General features: G+C 39.0%; 1 protein-coding gene across 1 annotated transcript in view; it reads left to right on the forward strand.

Annotated features, from left to right (window-relative positions):
* The first annotated feature begins 1,931 nt into the window (after positions 1 to 1,931).
* The window catches only part of LOC140238347 (protein mono-ADP-ribosyltransferase PARP4-like), a 28,367-nt gene continuing 11,943 nt past the window's right edge, over positions 1,932 to 18,355 (forward strand). Inside the window, exons 1-14 of the mRNA XM_072318280.1 lie at positions 1,932 to 2,026; positions 4,333 to 4,569; positions 5,664 to 5,822; positions 6,127 to 6,282; positions 7,106 to 7,243; positions 7,688 to 7,870; positions 8,405 to 8,565; positions 8,955 to 9,092; positions 9,439 to 9,537; positions 15,430 to 15,613; positions 16,351 to 16,534; positions 17,042 to 17,172; positions 17,469 to 17,687; positions 18,088 to 18,299. Of these exons, the coding sequence (XP_072174381.1) occupies positions 4,456 to 4,569; positions 5,664 to 5,822; positions 6,127 to 6,282; positions 7,106 to 7,243; positions 7,688 to 7,870; positions 8,405 to 8,565; positions 8,955 to 9,092; positions 9,439 to 9,537; positions 15,430 to 15,613; positions 16,351 to 16,534; positions 17,042 to 17,172; positions 17,469 to 17,687; positions 18,088 to 18,299 (2,078 nt within the window). The 5' untranslated portion in view covers positions 1,932 to 2,026; positions 4,333 to 4,455. The remainder of the gene's footprint in view (positions 2,027 to 4,332; positions 4,570 to 5,663; positions 5,823 to 6,126; positions 6,283 to 7,105; positions 7,244 to 7,687; positions 7,871 to 8,404; positions 8,566 to 8,954; positions 9,093 to 9,438; positions 9,538 to 15,429; positions 15,614 to 16,350; positions 16,535 to 17,041; positions 17,173 to 17,468; positions 17,688 to 18,087; positions 18,300 to 18,355) is intronic.

Below are 18,355 nucleotides of genomic sequence, written 5' to 3' on the forward strand. Positions count from 1 at the left end.
AAGAAGAAGAAGAAGAAGAAGAAAGAATCCGTACAGATACAGAAGGTGATCCGAGAGGATACTCGGATCACCTAAAAAAAAAAAATACAAATCCAAGTACTTAGGTGTACAGCATAGTACACATGCACATAGGCTGTACGGTACACATTACAGTGGTATACAATTAAACTTTGAATTTATTCAGAGACTCAAAACAACAACATCATACATAAACCCATATTTCATAATGTCTCCATTTGTCCGCATGGACATACACACTCACTTCCTGTCTCATTTAAAGTATACACAGTGCACTTGTAAATATTTAAAGTATGCACAGTATAAAGCTTATTTTTGATGAGTGTCCTCGCTGTGTGGGAAAACGGCAAAGAGAAGAATTCCTGGCTATTGACCAACACGAAAAGACAGCAGCTATCAAACAGTTGGCCCGAGAGATATCTGAGAGATGTCGTGGAACTCTTCTTCTTCTTCTTCTTCTTCTTCTTGACGTTGTTGCTATTTGTTTGTTTGTTTGTTTGTTTGTTTGTTTGTTTGTTTGTTTTGATGTGGTTTCAGCAATATCTTTACAATCCACAACGGTGTACATTATATCACCTCACCGTAAAGTTTCAGAATTTTCGCGGGTTGCAGTTAGAAATGATATTTTAATGCATCTCCTGTTAGGTCAGTTAAACATTTGTTGCCATTTTGAATCTCTCAGAAGACAGAAGAGCAACCCAAAGAGTAACCTGTAGCTGCGTTGACATGAATGTCAGCACCGTTTCTGAGGAATTGAGATCGGAATTGTTGGTGTATTTATGGAAATAATGTATAATTGAACTCGAATTGTAGTCTACGTCCCTCATTCCCTGTCTGACATCAGTACGGGTCCCCTCTAGCGTTCAGTAAAAGCACAGTTCTTCATTACATTGTTTCAGATTATAGCGGCACAGACTATCCCACATCATGATCTCTATGTGATAGCCAATAGCGATCCCACACGTCTTGTGTATACACGCTTACACTCTGCATCCTCTTTATACAGTCAAATAATGCAGCTTGAATTCTATACAGATCTCATACAATTCTATTTTCTCTATTTGTATTAATTATATGTGTTGTTTTGATAATTTATTTCATATGTGATTAAAAAAATGAAATGAATGGATCGAATACGAATTAGAAAAATATATTGTTAAATCAGCTCTAAGCATCAAATACATATGACCTCCTGATCCCACAATAAAGCCCATTCTCAATGTTAGAGTTGAAAAGGTTAAAGATGAAATAGACACCAACTGAGTGATTCGTCTCTAATTTCAGTATGTGTGAAACCGTCCAGTTATTAAAATCTTCTTTCGACACACATGATATGGGTGGTCATTATGAACAAACAAATGGTTGGGTTTACATTTCACAGAACTGACCTATCCCTTTAAGAGAGAGCGAAGCGTTAAAACAATGTCGATCAGCCCTTGACATTTTGTCAATGACGTTGATTTTAATTGATTGGCTGGCCAGATTCATTGTTGCTGGTATCTCCATCGTGTAGGATCGACTGTACACCAGGACTTTCGGTCAACGAGTTCCTGATGACTGATAATTACAGCGCTGTGTGCAGTTGGTAGATGTTGCAACATCGGTTTATCATGACTACAGGATGAGTTATGCCGTCAAAGAACCAATCATGGCTCACTTTTATGTCAATGCCACGGCCTCGAGGCTTCTAAGCAAATCATCTCAAGTTTAGTGTGTCTGGCGGCGGTTATAACTCCTGTAGGTAATTAAACGCTTCCTGCCTCAACATACCGGCGTTTTGGGTAGTTTATCAAGTCCATACTTGTTCGCAGAAAGTTATTGATACTGAGTTGTGCAACACCAGGAGCTGCTCTACTTTCCCTTTTCTATCACACTGTTGACGGAGTGTCATAATTCGGCTTTTAGTGCAACGAATTCCATCGAAGTGGAGAGCGCTTAGAAGTCTTCAATCCCTATGGACATTCTATTTCTGAGGATCTCAGTCTGGTCTGTTGGAATTACAGGACAGGTGGGTTTGAATGTTTTGTCCACGTTATTGTAACCATCTATTTCTCCCTTTTCCCCCTTTTTTATGCCTAACCTCAAACCTATTTGTCTAAAGCAAAAGAGAAAAATGTAAATCGTCTTTCACTAGTATCTACCATCATTTCAGAGAATATAGTTGTGGTCTTCCGAAACTTGAACTAAAGTTTGCAAGTGCGATGCTGTACGTTTATCTCTCGCATTATAGGAGAAAAAAACAACAACACTTGACTGTTCAATCACCTTTTGTTTCATCAGCGTTTAGAATATTGACTCTGTCGAGTGAACTCATACCTGGGTGTTACTGAGTCATTTAGGCCCGAATTCACGAAAGTGGTACAAATGAAATCATGGTTTAAACCATGGACAAAAACCATGGAGCGCCAAATGTCGCAAGGAATATTTCGTTATGAAATTGGTCATTTCATCAACAAAATGACTGTTTCATTAACGAAATGTTCATTTAGTTACAAAATGTTGTCATTCCGTTACAAAATACTCATTTCATCGACGAAATGACTGATTTCGTAACAAAATATTCCATGCGACACTTGGCGCTCCATGGTTTTTGTCCATGGTTTCATTTGTACCACCTTCGTGAATTCGGGCCTAAATGTTTTATTCTATGAAAACTTGCAAACATCTTTGATATTCAAATAGAATGTGAGAGAGATAAGAATGTTTATGTATTATTACCATAAAAAAAAGTGATGAAGAATTAAGATTGAATTAATTGTTTACGATAGTCTTGAAGGTTGTCATCATTTTTTTTTTGTGGAAATCATATCAAAAAGTGTAACTTTAAAATGACGTAAGCCCTAGTTCTTATTTTGTGCGTAGAATACGTATCCTATTGAGACTGCACCTTGAATTATGTTAACACAATTAGGTTCGGCTTGAAATAAGAAAAGCGACACTCTATACCCTCATGTCCCCATAGAGTACAGTCAAACCTGTCTATAGCGGCCACCCAAGGGAAACGAAAAGAGTGGCAGTTATTGACAGGTGGCCGCTATACACAGGGTTTATAACGTGGCTTTTCTCTTGGAGGGATTTTTCAGTGGCCGCTATAGACAGGTGGCCGCTAAGGCAGGTTTGACTGTATAGAGTCAATGTGAGTTACCTTTATTATAGAACTTTTTTTTTTTCTTTCAGGTGTACAAGTTATGTCTTCGTAAGAGACATTATAACGTATGTACATGATGACATGCAGGCTGCAATCATTAGTATTCTATCATCATCATGATCATTGTAGAGATTATTACATCATGTACCTCAGTTCAGTATGAATACTTGGAAATTTATTACATCGACATAATTGACGAAATGGTACCACATACAAACCACTTCTCCGATTCCTCATTTTTCTCACAGTCTTGGTCAAAACAAGCTCAATGTATGAATTTTGTGTGGAAAAAGTAGCATCCACCCAAAAATGCTGAACAGCATGATTCAATGATTCACGAGTTCAACGTTTTCTTGCCTTTTATACTGACTTTTGTTCCCTGTAAAGCTTTATGTGATAATATACCACATAACGCAGCAAACAAAACCTCTGGTAGACAGAGATATGAGTGCATGCTGAATATTTTTCTTTCTTTTTCCATACCTTCACAACATTTTCAGTGGTAATCATTTCCTTTCGTTTAGCGTCGCCCGTGAGTAGAAATAATGATTCATGCATGGGCAGGATAGGTAGTAATTGACATAAATATTCTCGGCAAATGGTAAATGAGCTTCAAAAGGATTACCCTCGGTATACTTGCTCGGGAGAGAATTGTGTTATTGTTGATTGATATTAAAGTCACCAATTACTGGGACTTTCTAAAATATGTGCTGAGTTTACAAATCTTGAACAGCACGTCATTGATTGCTATGTGATTGACTGTGCTCTGTAGTTGTAGTTTGTGGACCAGGAAACAATGTCATATTAGACAAGTTAGACTTAGTGAACTATTGTAAAATAGTGCTACAAGAGAGGTCATGCGGTATATGTGACCTGCCTTGGTTATAAAGGAAGCAGGTGTTAATCTTAAAAGGAAGCACAATGTGATAAGGTATCGTCTAACATTAAAGTTAAATGTACGTATACATATGGTGACATTCTCTTCTTCAGTTTTCTCTTGTGTTCTCTAGTACTCAGTTCGTAGGATGTGATATCTTCTGTATACACTATACTGAACAATCACTTAAATCACTATCCATGGTACCATCATCTAAGATGCCTATGACCTCCCTCTTACTAAGTCCTTTGACCTGATGTTGCGTCTCTATTTTTTCCAACTCCTCTAGATCCGACAAGAAACGCTCTCTCTTACTACTAAAGATTAGTTCCTGTGACAAAGTCCTGACACACCTGCATGAGGGAAAGACAAGATTATAGACTGGCAGCACATTATCTTCCCCACCATTAGGATGTCCCTCCAGGAACCTCGCTCCGAGCCGGAAGCCGGCAGCTCCGATGGAAAGAGTGAACAGGATGGCTTTGAAGAGGACAAGTGTGAACTCGTCAAATACGTCATACTCCAGGTAGAACAATTACAATCCATGTTTTCTAGTTTTATGGAACTAAATACGATATAGGTAGACACATAGAGCATTGTACTGGACTACTCACCATCGATCCCGCGTTGGAGTGATCTAGTCAATGGCACTTTTTCCGAGAGCTCCTTTTTGACGTGCTTGCAAATGTTAAAATTGGAAAAAGAAATTTCTTTTTTTCGAATTCTCATCGTCGAAGATTATCTTACCGAAAAAAAAAAGAAAAGCAAAGTAATGTTTTGACAGCTTTTCTGGGAAAACTTTAAATGTTTTTGATAAATAGACGACATTAGTTTATAGGGAGTATTTGCTATTGTATAACCATGCTTCCAGTAAAGTACTTTGTGTGTTATAAGGGGAAAGTTCGCTCAAATACGCTTGTCGTGGGAAAAAAAAAAATCTTACGCGTTACTGGCTTCGCTCATTACTATGTGTAAGTTGTGGTGAATAAGCCCAAGGTTGAAAGGAAACTGCTCGGGGGTGCTGTTAGTAAACAAGATCACTTCCTACTTCCGTAACTTCCTTACCTTGACACAATTCGTCCCTTCTGACAAACGATTATCGGTATCTAAGTTTTTGTGTTCCATCAGATAATCTTTCCTCGGTGATTTATTATGCAACATATAGATTAAGACCACAGTCTCGAATATATAAAATTGTAGCCAATATCCTGTAATAAATTATTACGATAATAGATCGGTCTCGTAAACTTGAACAAGCCAGATTGCAATACAGCTATAAGAAAATGAGGAATTTAAAAAAAAAATCTCGAGGTGTCTCATTACTCTGTTTTTTGTTTTTTTTTTAATTCAAAGTGTGGAATTCGAAGATAATGATGTTCCATTGCAGAGATAAGATATAGACCTTACCAGGGTCCTGGTACCAGGTTCTCTAATCCGGTTCGTTATACAACTTTTTTTTTTTTTTAATGTTCAAGTATTTTGCACATGTATAATGATATTAGCATGTTATAATGTGTAATGAAGAAGATAATCCTTAGGCCACATTTGATCGTGTGGTATCTCCACCAGGTGATATAGTAGTAAGCATTTGTCAAATGAACTGTTTGGTTTGGTCGACAGAAAGAACTAGAAGACGGGGATGTCGAGTTCACATCCATCGAGCTGCACACCACTGTTGGAGTACCATCGGCAGTTCTGAGCCAAGGACCCCGGGTCTCTCCGACCACGCGACCCAAGTTTAGGGTCTATACTCACCATGGCACGGTGTCTGGAACAAAGGTAGTACTTACAGTTTGGCATGCATACCATGCACACTGTTGTGATTTTAGTGACAATTACTTGAGGAGCTGCTATTAAACTTCCATCTATTAGGGGTGGTGCTCGCGTAGACTGAACAAACGTTGACATCGAAATATTTTCAATCATTTCTGAGGTAGGAATATCAGTAAAGTAACATTTCTTACAAAAAACAACAACAACGTGTATTCATGAAATACTTGTTAATTTTTGTTCTTTTTGGGGTGGCATGTTAAGACATTAGAATAGTATAATCCTAAAGATAGGTGTCTGTCACTTTCTGCAGGACGAAAATTCTGGGACGAAATCGAGTCGCTTTGCTCAGGCTGCCCCAGCCGCCCTGAAGATGTACAACGAGGAATACAAAGCATGGACGTCTAAAGGGATGACGAGAACGAAGAAAATGTTGTCACGTTGGCTTGGATCCAACATTCTGACCAAGGTAAGACAGAGGACAAATTCTTTCAGATTCATATTCCCGATGTCATCTTCCTCTCCTTCATCGTTTAGCTCTGAATTTGTTAATAATGTCTCATTTCTATCGTACAATGAACTATTATGTATTCAAGATTATTTATGATTTTCTTACATTGTAGTCTGTGATAGAAGAAAAAAAAATAAATTAAAATGAACCGAACTGAATTGAATTGAATTGAACAGAATTGAATCATTCTCCGCATTTGATTTTGATTTTCAGTACTTATTTATCGCATTTATACGCTGCATCTATTTTTTTGTATTTGTATTTTTGTATCATTTTGGACTAAATATTAATTTTCCGGTAAACTGTGCGCTTAGAAACATCTGTTTTAAGCGCCTTATTAATGTATTGTATCATCATTATTATTATCTGCTACTTTCTCTTTATTTGTCGGCTTCATTGTTTCTAATCCTGTACGGTGACTGAAATACGTCTTGGTAGAGATGAATTAATATGTATTTAAATTTTGATTTCAAAAATAAATCCTTCATAATCATGACGCTGTTGAAAAATAGTGCACATTAGTAGTAATGTAATAATATCAGAGTCTATCTCCTTCCCCTCTCCGATTCTATACATCAAAAGTTATGATAAACTTTGATCAGAAGCTCCATACCGGTAAACTTATTGCAGTGACCTAGTCGACATTGGACATGAAAAATGTGACCAAAGTTCGGGTTTTCCAATGACTTTTCACTGTAGCTATACAGGTAGGTATGTTGTCAAATATTGAACACTTCGTCTCATTGTGTCGCAATAAGAACATTACTTTTTAACTCAACAGCGCCTCTTAGAGTCGCAGACAGCGAGTGGGGAAGTGTCCGAAGCAGTTGCCATGCTAGCAGACAACTTGTGGAAGGAAGCGATAGGCGAACTCTCCAGGATACTCACTGTACCCGTCAAGAACATCCCACCGGGAAAGGTAAAGCCATTAAGCTAAATACTAGTCCCTTAAAAAGACTCTACTGTGGAACTATAAAATCCATCACATAATGGACTTACCTTCCCCACCCATCTCAAACCACTTTATCTCCCAAGGTGTCTGCTTTTATTTCAGCTCTTTGTTTATTTTTGATATTCAAAAAAAAATCATTATAACTTTCCTGTCTACGTAATCACTTATACGTAATCACTTTACACAACAATGTGTTAATATATTTGCAAAATATTATATATTTTTGATAAAAGGCGTCTAGTTAGATTTCATGTGTACACAATGATCAGTATTACCTACCAGGAAAGGAAAAAACACCTTTTCTCTCAAGTAAACATTAGATATAAATTCAACATTTTTGCTTTTGCGCTGTCCGTCATATGTGACAGAACAATTTTCAAGTTGTGTTCAACTTCCGTGGCATGTCTACAGGTTGAGAAAGCGGAGGCAGTCCTGCTTCAAATCAAGCGGGCCTTGCTGAGCCCCGACCCAGAGGAAGCGGCGTCGATCGAAGCTCTGAGCAAGCAATTTCACGAGTTAATTCCACACAGGAACGACGACACACATCAGCTTGACAGTATGAGAAAGGTCGCAGTCAAGCAAGACCTTTGTCAGGTATCGTGCAGTGGTTTTACAAGGAACAGATTGAACAATTCCTAAACGTATCTACTTTAAATTTCAAGATAGGCTCTTTGATTGAATTCCCTTACGTGTCTCATGTATACTCTACCGATGACTTCTGAGGTATCCTTTGCTAAAAGTGTGTATGAGTTCTATCAAACAATGATATATTTTGTTTACGATGAATGTCTGAGATGATTGTTAGCTGCTTACTCATAAGGCACAAAGCATAACAAATAAGGGATTGGGTCTGAGCTTATCTCGGTTTGTTTTCTTTTACATTGATACTATGAATGTGCTTTAACGAATGAATGTCATCCATTACATGTGGACGATCATTGCTGTGAAAACATCATGCTATGATACTCACGAATCTGAGCTTTTCAGCAATAAAGTCTATCCACTGCTTGCAGACAGTTTAATCAATATCTGTCACAACACCACGAATGACTTGTGTTCTATATCTAAGCGATAGCCTAAATTGTCAGTGATACAAACTCTTTATACCGCAACCTATCTTGTCGGCAGCTAATCCTCGATGTGATCAATGTGAATGAGGCCCTGGGATGGAAGAAACGGCCGACGGCTGAGTCCAAATATCGCGCCATGCGCTGCTTCATTGAGCACCTAGACCAGGACCATCCCGAGTACCGCCAAGTAGAGGAACTGGTCCTCTCCACTGCACCCAGGTAAAACAAGGGCTCGGTAATCGGTGTCTACTCGACCTGTTTATAGGTCTTTCTAATCTCATTCCTGTGATACACACGATAGGCTTAATGAATGTACAGTGTAAATGAAATACCAAGATGTTTTAATAGGTATAAACTCTTGTAGTGAATATTCCACTGAAACTTTATTTTTTTTCTTTTTCATTTTGCGTTATAAATGATAACATACCTAAGGGTTTGAATATTTTATCTGCTAGATTCCCTGAACTACATGTACATTTTTTTTTTCTTCAGAAATAATGTTGAAGATGAAACAAATAATTTCCCATTTTGTAAGGAATCATATACGTCTTAAATCATTAATATTATCGTTGGATAATGAAACATTTTCGTTGTTTATATCTCGGCAGACACCAGGAATTGACGATTGTGAATATCTTTGCCGTGAGTCGGGCGCTGGATGAGTTCAAGTTTGATCGTTCTATCGGCAACGAACGGCTTCTTTTCCATTCGTCCAGGGCTCGCAACTTTCTTGGCATCCTGTCACGGTAGCTCATGCAAAGTTTATCTGTTTGTATTCAGCGAAAGAATAAAAAAAAAAGATCGTTAAAAGAAAATGCTCAATTTAGTCAACATTGCACACTACTGTAGAATTACAACGATTATCTATTTTCAGTCGACATCTTAATGCCATAAAAGGAAATATGTTTTGTTCTATGGTGCAAGTACTTTCATTCTGTTGTGTTTAACAGTCGTTTAGCGTGGTTGCATTTCTGTGATAGGAAGTAGTCTCTATTTCTGCCTTTGTCAGTGCCAGTCTTCTAATAATTGGTGAACTGTTTATCAAAGAGTGGATCTATTATAATGAATAATTGCAATGGTTAACTCTTTCAGCGGTATCCTTCTCCCGAAAATTGTGGTGGAGATGTTTGGACTCGAACGATGGGACGCAGGGATGCTGGGAAGTGGAATTTACTTCGGAGATTCATCAAGGTAAGAAATCTCTATAATAACTTGGTTTGAGTTCGCATAATACGCAATCAGAATGACAATAACAGGCATGTGTAGTTGAAATTTCACAGTTTGCTTGAGCATACAAAATAATATTCATCAGCGTAAGCAACAGTTAAACAAATACCTTATATTTTAAATCAGATGATGAATGTTTCCGGAGTAGATTACTCGCAACGAACTATTTCCTTCAGCTGTATTTGCAAATGCTAATTTACTTCCACACTCCGTAGTCTGGCGTAACATGGTCAGATGTTTGGGTATAACCGTGTTTTATCGTCCTCCCGATGTTTTTGATGATTTTACTCTATTTCGAGGTGCTGAATCCTAATGTGGATGATGCAACTCTTGCATCCTTGAAGGTTCTGCGATACACAAGGTGCCCATCAAAATGATTGTCAAAATGGCCGGCAAAATCTGAAATCCTTTATTTTGCATTTCCCTGTAAATGATGGAAAAACCGGGGGAAAAAAATCTTGATTTAACTGTGCTCCCAGGATGCTAAATCCGAATCTGGGTGATTAATTCTTACATCCTTAAGGATTTTGAGATATTGATAATAAACATGGCCGCCAAAATCTGAAATTTCCTGTTTATTTTCTCGTAAGTGGAGAAAAGTTATGCTCTGAAGTAATTTGGGAGATTGAGTCAAGGACAGAAGGGAGAAAAAAATCACATATATTTTAGTTTAGCGAATTTGTCAAATCAGCCAAAATGGTGTCCAAAATGGCTGCGACAGTGTTAATCTATACTAAGCTAAAATATTCCATTGATGCATGTCTAATTGAATGTTTTCACGCGTTTTGAAAAGGTTGATATTAGTATCTTCTCTGGAAGAGATCAAAGATATTGCTGATAATTCTATCATAAAAAAAAAGAAAAGAAAAAGAAAAAGATAGTATTAAAACTGGCCAATATGTAAAGAAAACTCTGTTAGCTTAAATACAAACCACAGGTCGACAACGATTTATGTTTACCGACGTTTATTTCGCTATGAATACTTGTCCTACTGTGGAAGGATGAATTTTAGCACAACACATGAGTTCAGTTGACACGCGGATTTTATTGCTGTATCCGACAGCTGTTTCGTGAATCTATTATTGTCCTTGATGGTTCTTAAATTAACGGGAAGATAATAAGCCAGTTTGAGGTTCCACTTTGCGTATGAGCAGAACAGGGTCATTTGTACCAATAGGTGGGTCTTCATCTGCTCGAGCTTGAAGAATAGCCGGCTATTTCTGATCCAAAGAAATAGCCCGATCAGAAAATAGCCCGCTAATTTTGCAATGAAGACCGAAATAGCCGGCTCTTCCTATCGGAAAGTAAGCCAAAGAAATCTTGGATTTATGTGCAAAATAGCCAGCTAAGTTGCAGAATAGCCGGCTAATCTTAACGCGGCTTCATCAGTTCGAGCTTAAACATCGGCACTGCATGCGTTGCGCACCACGCAGGAATGTAGGCAGTCGGGTGGGAGGGTGTTAGCGTTGAGCTTATAAACCTGACTGTGCCTGGAGCTCGAGCTGGTGAAGACGCGATTGTACATTTCAGCTGACTTCGGGCTTATTTCTCTGATCCCCCATTAGCGAGCTATTCTTCAAGCTCAAGCTGATGAAGACCCACCTAATGGGACTAAGATAAGCAGCTGTGGTGTAATGATATGAAAGGGATGGTACAGTATTGGTGGAGATGAAAATTGGGCTTTTAAATTCTTGCGAGATACCAGGAAAACAACTTATGATATAGTACAGAGCATACCATTTTAAGGGAAATTCAAAGTTTATTTGATGGAAATCGGATTTGGAATGAGTGAAACATCCAAAAACAAAGTAAAACAAAGCGATCGTAATATAGTGTGGGTCCCACACTTTATTAGAATTGCTCTATTTTGGATATCTCAGCAATTTCAAAACCAATTTTCATCAAATAAACGTTGAACTCCTCATAGAATTACATGCTCTTTCATATTTCATAAAAGGTTTCTCATTATCTCACAAAAAAAAAAAAAAAAATGTTGGAAACCTGAAATTAGGTCTCAACCAAAACTATACGATCCCATGAACATGATGCCTGCCAGCACATCCACCCGACAACAAAAATTGTATTTGACAATATCAAAAGAAAAACAAAACGTTAATACATTCAATGCAGAATAATGAAATGGATGCCTTCCCAAGTGTAAATTGATGGGCCATTCTCGTCACCTGGTTCACACAACTTAGCTCTTTGTTTGAACACGACTGATGGATTCCATAAATTGTTACGTCTGGCAAGCTTATGCATTTTGTCACTTTGAAGCAAGTGCCTAAAGCCCCGGTCATATAGCGCTTTACGGCTTAATCACGGCCAAAACCCGTCTAAAAGTGGTCTCCCGTGAAGCAGACGATGTTGTTCGCGTTGATGTCGAATTTAAGACTAGCTATGGACGATTTATAGAGTGGCAGGACGCGGGGAAAAATCGGAATGGCGTCGGACGCGGTAAAAAGTTTTGAACTACTCAAAATTTTATTCCGCGGACAACCACAGGCGGAACACGTGGTAAAGACGTGCAACACACGTGAAACACACGTGAAACACACGTGATAATCCGTGTTCCGGCAGTGATTAAGACTTGGGGAGACGCGGTAAGACGCGAAAGTTTAGCGGTCTGTCACGGGCAAAGCACGGTCATCTGACGCGTGTTACGCGTTGGTATCACCGTAAATAGCGTGTGTTTAGCGGCTTATCACTGACAAATTGATTTTCCGCGTACATACACGCGGCTGGACGTGGTTAGCCGTGCTTAGGCAGTGCTTCAGCAGTGGAACAGCCGCCGACTGCCATACCCCGTACAAAAGCACGGCCAAACCAAAATTGACCAAAAATTACCACTGACGACCACGTCCACCAGATTTTCATAACTTTTTGTACGTGATTTAGACATGGAGTGCTGTGTGACCGGGGTATAACCAACTGAGAAAAATGAAAGGTCATTTGTACTCAAGTGCACATGAACTAACCCCGAACTGGCTTATTGAAAGTTTTAAATGCAATATAAGATGCACTGTTCTGAGGAGAATTAGATTTTGGATCCACAATTTCAGTATTATGAGTTTAATATGCGGTAATTCAGACGACAGAGTTGTTGGGGCAAGGTCATGCAAGAGTTGAATGGAAAGATTGTGGTTTGTTTTCCTCTTCTTTCCTTGAGCCGATCAATATGTGAAGAAAAATAAAGACTTTCTCCATCGTAACAACCTAATACCATTGCTAAACAATCTGTTCTTACTGACTTGGGGTCGATTTAGTTGACCAGTTTAGGTGACCAGTCCTCCAGATTACGCCAAAGTAGCGCAAATGGGGCTGAATTAGGGTTTTGTATAACAATAGGGAGGTATCCTTATCAATGAACTTTCTTATACGCTTGACTGCATGAAAGAATTTGAGCGTTTTGCTCCTAACATGTTCATTTTGTGGAGTCCATGTTAGGTGTTCATCGAGAATGACCCCAAGATATTTACCCTCTGAAACTCTTTGCAGGGTGTATTTTCAATAACAAAATGAACATTTTTAAAATAACGCAAATTCATTTTAGATCCAATCAACATAAACTGACATTTGTTTACGTTTAACAATGATTAATCGCTTTTGAACCATTTAAAAAAAGTGACATTAGGTCATCATTGTTTTGTCGACGAGGGGGGGGGGGGAGGGGTAAAAAAGCGGGTCTTTTGAAACAAAATATAAGCAGGTAGGCCTATCATCTACGCATAAGGAGAGCCAACACTTCTTAAGAGATTTATGCATATAGTTAAGAGTGAGGATCAATAAAAGAGGCCAAATATTGATTATAATAATGATAGCTGGTCAAATCCGATTTCTTAATTTCTCAACAGCATTAAAGGATAAGGGCCATAAAGTAGTCTACTTTGTGTTCACTTCGAGCCCATTTTACAGAGCAAACACACAAACTTTTTGATTCGCCCCCCCCCCCCCAAAAAAAAAAAAAAAAATCTGAGAAAATCACAATACCTATTAATTTCAATTTGCATAGATTCTGCCTTTGATTTTTTTCCCTTCTATAAGCGTAGTGGTGGCGACGGCGGCGGTGGCAATGGTGGTGGTGGGGGCGATGTTCCATTGACCTTGACCCCCCCCCCCCGACACACACAAACTGAAAAGCGTTCAACTTTATCATGACTCCACTTGTGTCTACATAGACATATCCATGGTCTTATACATAGTTTATAAAAACACTTGAGTGAATGAAAATTAATTACATTATCTGTATTTCTTTTCTGTATTTCTGTAACATTTATCCAATTACACATACTGTCGTACATGTTTTGAATGATTGTAAGCGCTTTGGGCCTTGTGGGAAAAGCGCACTATAAATAATAGTAATAATAATAATTATAATAATAATATTTCTTTTTATTCGTAATGCGATTTTTAGGATGTGTCACAGAGTTCATGGCAGACCTCTGCTGGCAACCGGAACAATCTTTGACCATGCTCAAGGGCTATCATACCTTTCTGGGTAATTAATTTTAGAGAAGGGTAATTAGAGCATTGCTTTGTGTTGTATAGTTAATAGGTGGGGCGTGACACTTGCGTCCATGCCTGCCCTGCCGCAAATACGGAGCATTAAGAACGGACAGGAAGCCTCGAAGTATTACGCACTTTGTATAGAAATCGTCTAGTTAAATCCATTGTCCACTCCAGTCTTTTTGAACTTTAATCCCCGATTGCACACATATTGGAAGAATACTTGGTGTCAAAGTTCCTTTTAAGTGACGATTAAGGTCTACCAATAGGTGTATTGAAACTGCTATCACAATTCACAACCTGTTGTGTATATAATCACTGGACCTCTGAGAATGTGGTATCGAGGGGGTTAATTCTTCATTTTATTGATACACTGTAATTGGCACTTGATCTGGACAATAAAGGGTTATGTCTCCGGGTTTGTTTGCTTGTTTTTTTTCACCCAACATAATGTGGTTGCATTGTTTTGGACGCTGTCCTCTCTAGATTCTAGAGAAAGCGACTGGCCTGAAAAGACTAGGCTTCTCGGGAACCATTCATGCAGATCACCCAAAGTCAATAAAAGAGATGCAACCCCCGGATGGTCGGGCGGAATTCTCCCTGGTGGTCGTCATGAGTGGACGTGCAGTTCAAGTCCCTCCGACCGTCAGGACCTCCGACACATCCATCACACCTCTTCAACACAACCATGCACCACCACGAAAATCGGCGAAAATACTTAATTATGACAAAGTACAAGGATACCGGAGCACGGAATATTAACCCCTTTCATACATTCACTGTACATTACTATCCAACTCAACAATAAAACACATTGTACAGGCTTCTCCATCAGCTATGCACCTTGGTAACAGTACAACAACATAATTAGAAGAACACCGCGTCATGATAATGATTTGGGTGCCGAAGCCAGGTTTTGAGACTGACAGATTTGTATTCAACACTCTCGAAATGTAAAAACAAAATGGGCGGATAGTAAAACACGGTTCACCCTCTTACACTCAGACTAATAGGAATACAGTAGAAGAGCCTTACATTTTTGCATATTGAAATACAACGAACCATATGTATATAAATACACTTACACAAAGGAAGGGTAAAGAGAAGATGTAAATATATAATTATGAGGATTCTTTGCGGCCATAGTCGACTTCTTTGGAAGGTGATGACTGTATAATTCAATATAGTGTGTGAGTGACAGAACGTGCTGGTAGCTTGAACTGCAGAGCAAGGCGAACAAGAGGAGCCGGACCTGCCCATTTAGATCCTAAATATCCTATGTTAATGGTGTATAGCTCTTTTAAGTAGGTATCTTATAACGTTCTCTTAAACATTAATTTTTGTCATCAGTACCAGTGCCATATACTCTACTGCGGGAGAGTTTACTGGTACGCGTTTTATGGCTGTCAGTAACGTGGCGCTTGGAAGAGTTAAAGATGTTTACGAGAAGAGACTAGACCTTGAGAGCGCCCCCGTTGGTTTTGACAGTGTACATGGCGTCCGGAAATCCAAGGAGATCGAGTCGTTTTTTAAGGTAAGACCAACATTTATCAGGTAGGGAAGTTACGTAATTATAAAGTTTCACATGTCCCTCGGATAAAACATGAAATAGAGGTCTCAAGTGTGAGAGCGTTAAAAAGATCATTCATGCATTTATCGGTCATTGGTCCGCCCCAAGTACATACAACTCGACCGCATGGAAGACCGGATAGCGCAGCTGAATATGAACAATGCAGCCATCTTGGCAGATGGAAAATGAAACAACAAACAAGCATTGTGTGTGTGTGTGTGTGTGTGTGTGTATGTATGTAAAATAATTCAAACACTTAATTATGAAAATTAGATGAGATTGCGATGATTTCATGGCCTCACAAGTCACCTTTGACCTAGTCACTCACTAAATCTTGGTTTGTTTGTTTGTTTTGTGAATCACAAAGAAACACTTGATACAGTTACATTTGATTTGTGTTGTATTACAATAGAATATCATTTGTGAATGGGGAGAGTTGTTGCTGAATTATCCAAACACATTATGACGTTATAGAATTTGCATTATTCTGTAGTTAAACAGTTGAAATATTGAAAAAAAAATCTGTGGCTATGTTTTTTACAGCTCTGAATTTAATGAAAATACATTCTGTTTACCTGACCTCTCTCAAAAAATATTACTCACGTTTTAAGCTACCTGAGTCGTACATATACATCTTTAAGTTAACGTGTGAAGCTACGAATATTTACGATTAATGCACATACTGGTATAATTCTCACCAGGAGGATGAGTTCACTGTGTATCAGGCCAACCAGCACTGCCTTCGGTTCCTCGTTGAATTCAAATTGACTGAGAGGAACGAGGATGGACACGATGGGAGTGTGAGCTCACCGAGCGCATTGATGTCCAGTGATGATGACAGTGATGACACTACTGACAGCGACAGTGACGATGATTTCGAGATCGGTATAATACAATTCGAATGATTTATCTCGGGGAAGTACGCACCTAAACCATAAGTCGTCAAAATGTGAAAATACTTGGAGTACAACCACAAGTTAATGAACGGCAAAGGCCAGATAACCGGTACCTAATACAGTGTAAAAGGAAAGGGAGCATTTACAACTTATGACATCCCATGCAATCACGTTACTACATTGTTAGGATCTGACACAAAAATTGCGAGCAAAATCGTTTTGAAATCTAATGTTTAAGACTAATTGGAAATCAAGATTTGTAGGTCAACGACAATTCTAAAGATAGAATAAATAGGTCACTGTCTGACTGTATTTACTTGTTCCTTGGCTTTTTCAAGAAAATAGTCGAAATGCTTGATGTTGTATGACTTTTGTATGTGTCATGTTAACTCTGATGACCTGTGAACTATGAGGTGCTGACGTATCTCTTTCTTTGGCCCTGTTCCAACTGTCATGGTAAGACAGCATATTGTATGGTATCTCGTCTTGTCTAAAGATACAACGGACATACAGGGCATCTTGTATCCAGAGGCCAGAATTAAAGCCGGTCTCACCGGCGGGGACGGGGCGGGCATCGAACTCAAGGATGTCCACGTCCGAGCTAAGATAATAGATCTCGCTGCTGAGGTAAGTTTACCAGTAGAACTAACATATTTTAATTGTTTTTCGTATCTTTAACAATTGTATACGTCTACATTGTGATTGTATGTACACTGTACTTAGTTATGTTGATAGCACATTGTTGCCTCCATCGACATTCTATAAATTTGAACGAAGTCAGCAGATTATTTAGGTTTACGGTTCCAATATTTATCATAAAATATTTTTAGGGTAATATGATTATGAAAATTTAATGGAATAACATAATGTGTTCATTGTCAAGATGTGTTGTCCATGCTTCCATTGTTAATTCCTCACCATAGGTAACGGTCCTCCAGAAGTACGAGAACATCGGGAAAGACTCGGCCGAGACGAGGTACGTCTTTCCGCTGGACGAATGCGCCGCTGTGTGTGGATTCGAAGCATACATCAATGGTAAACACGTCGTGGGCGTGGTCAAAGAGAAGGAAGAGGCAAAGACGTCGTACCAGAAGGCGTTACGGGAAGGCCATGGAGCTTATCTCATGGAGGAGGAGGCATCGGTAAGATCCATTATCTCATGCCAGTACATCATGTATGGTAAACATGCTGATCGGAATTGAAAACCGGCGAGCCCATGTCTCTCGTCCAATTCACTAGTGTTTTCCATTTTCCCAATTGGGTTTGGCTGGATCATGCATACTCCGCGGATTTTTTTTTTTTTTTTTTTTTTTTTGGGGGGGGGGGGAGGGGGAGGGGGGGGGGAGGACTGAAAACCCAGCCTCAGAAAGGCTTACAAACCATGTGCACATTTCCGTGGTCACTCCTTGATCAGGCGAGATCGACAGTAACTGTTATAGTTGAACCTCCTTTTTAATCAGATGTATTATGCATCCTAAGCATATCGAAATTTCGATAATCGATGTACGCAGGATTATGTTTCCTCTTCTTGCTAAATGACAGAACATTTTCTCCATCACCGTTGGGAACCTTCCGCCAGGGTCGAGCGTGATCGTTCGAATCACATATGTTACCGAGCTCGTGGTTGAAGGGGATCGGATCGCTTTCAATCTCCTTGGCAGCGTGGCGCCGTGGAAGAGGAATGAGATTTTGGCGGCAAAGTATGACGAAAAAGGTCAATCGGTGACTGCCGTGTGCCAAAACGACCGTGACAGGTATGTGACGTATGTGACTCGTGATTTACAATGCTGGTTTACGGTGTTTCCCTACA

Source organism: Diadema setosum, chromosome 14, assembly GCF_964275005.1.
Source record: "Diadema setosum chromosome 14, eeDiaSeto1, whole genome shotgun sequence".
In the NCBI taxonomy this organism is placed as follows: Eukaryota; Metazoa; Echinodermata; class Echinoidea; order Diadematoida; family Diadematidae; genus Diadema; species Diadema setosum.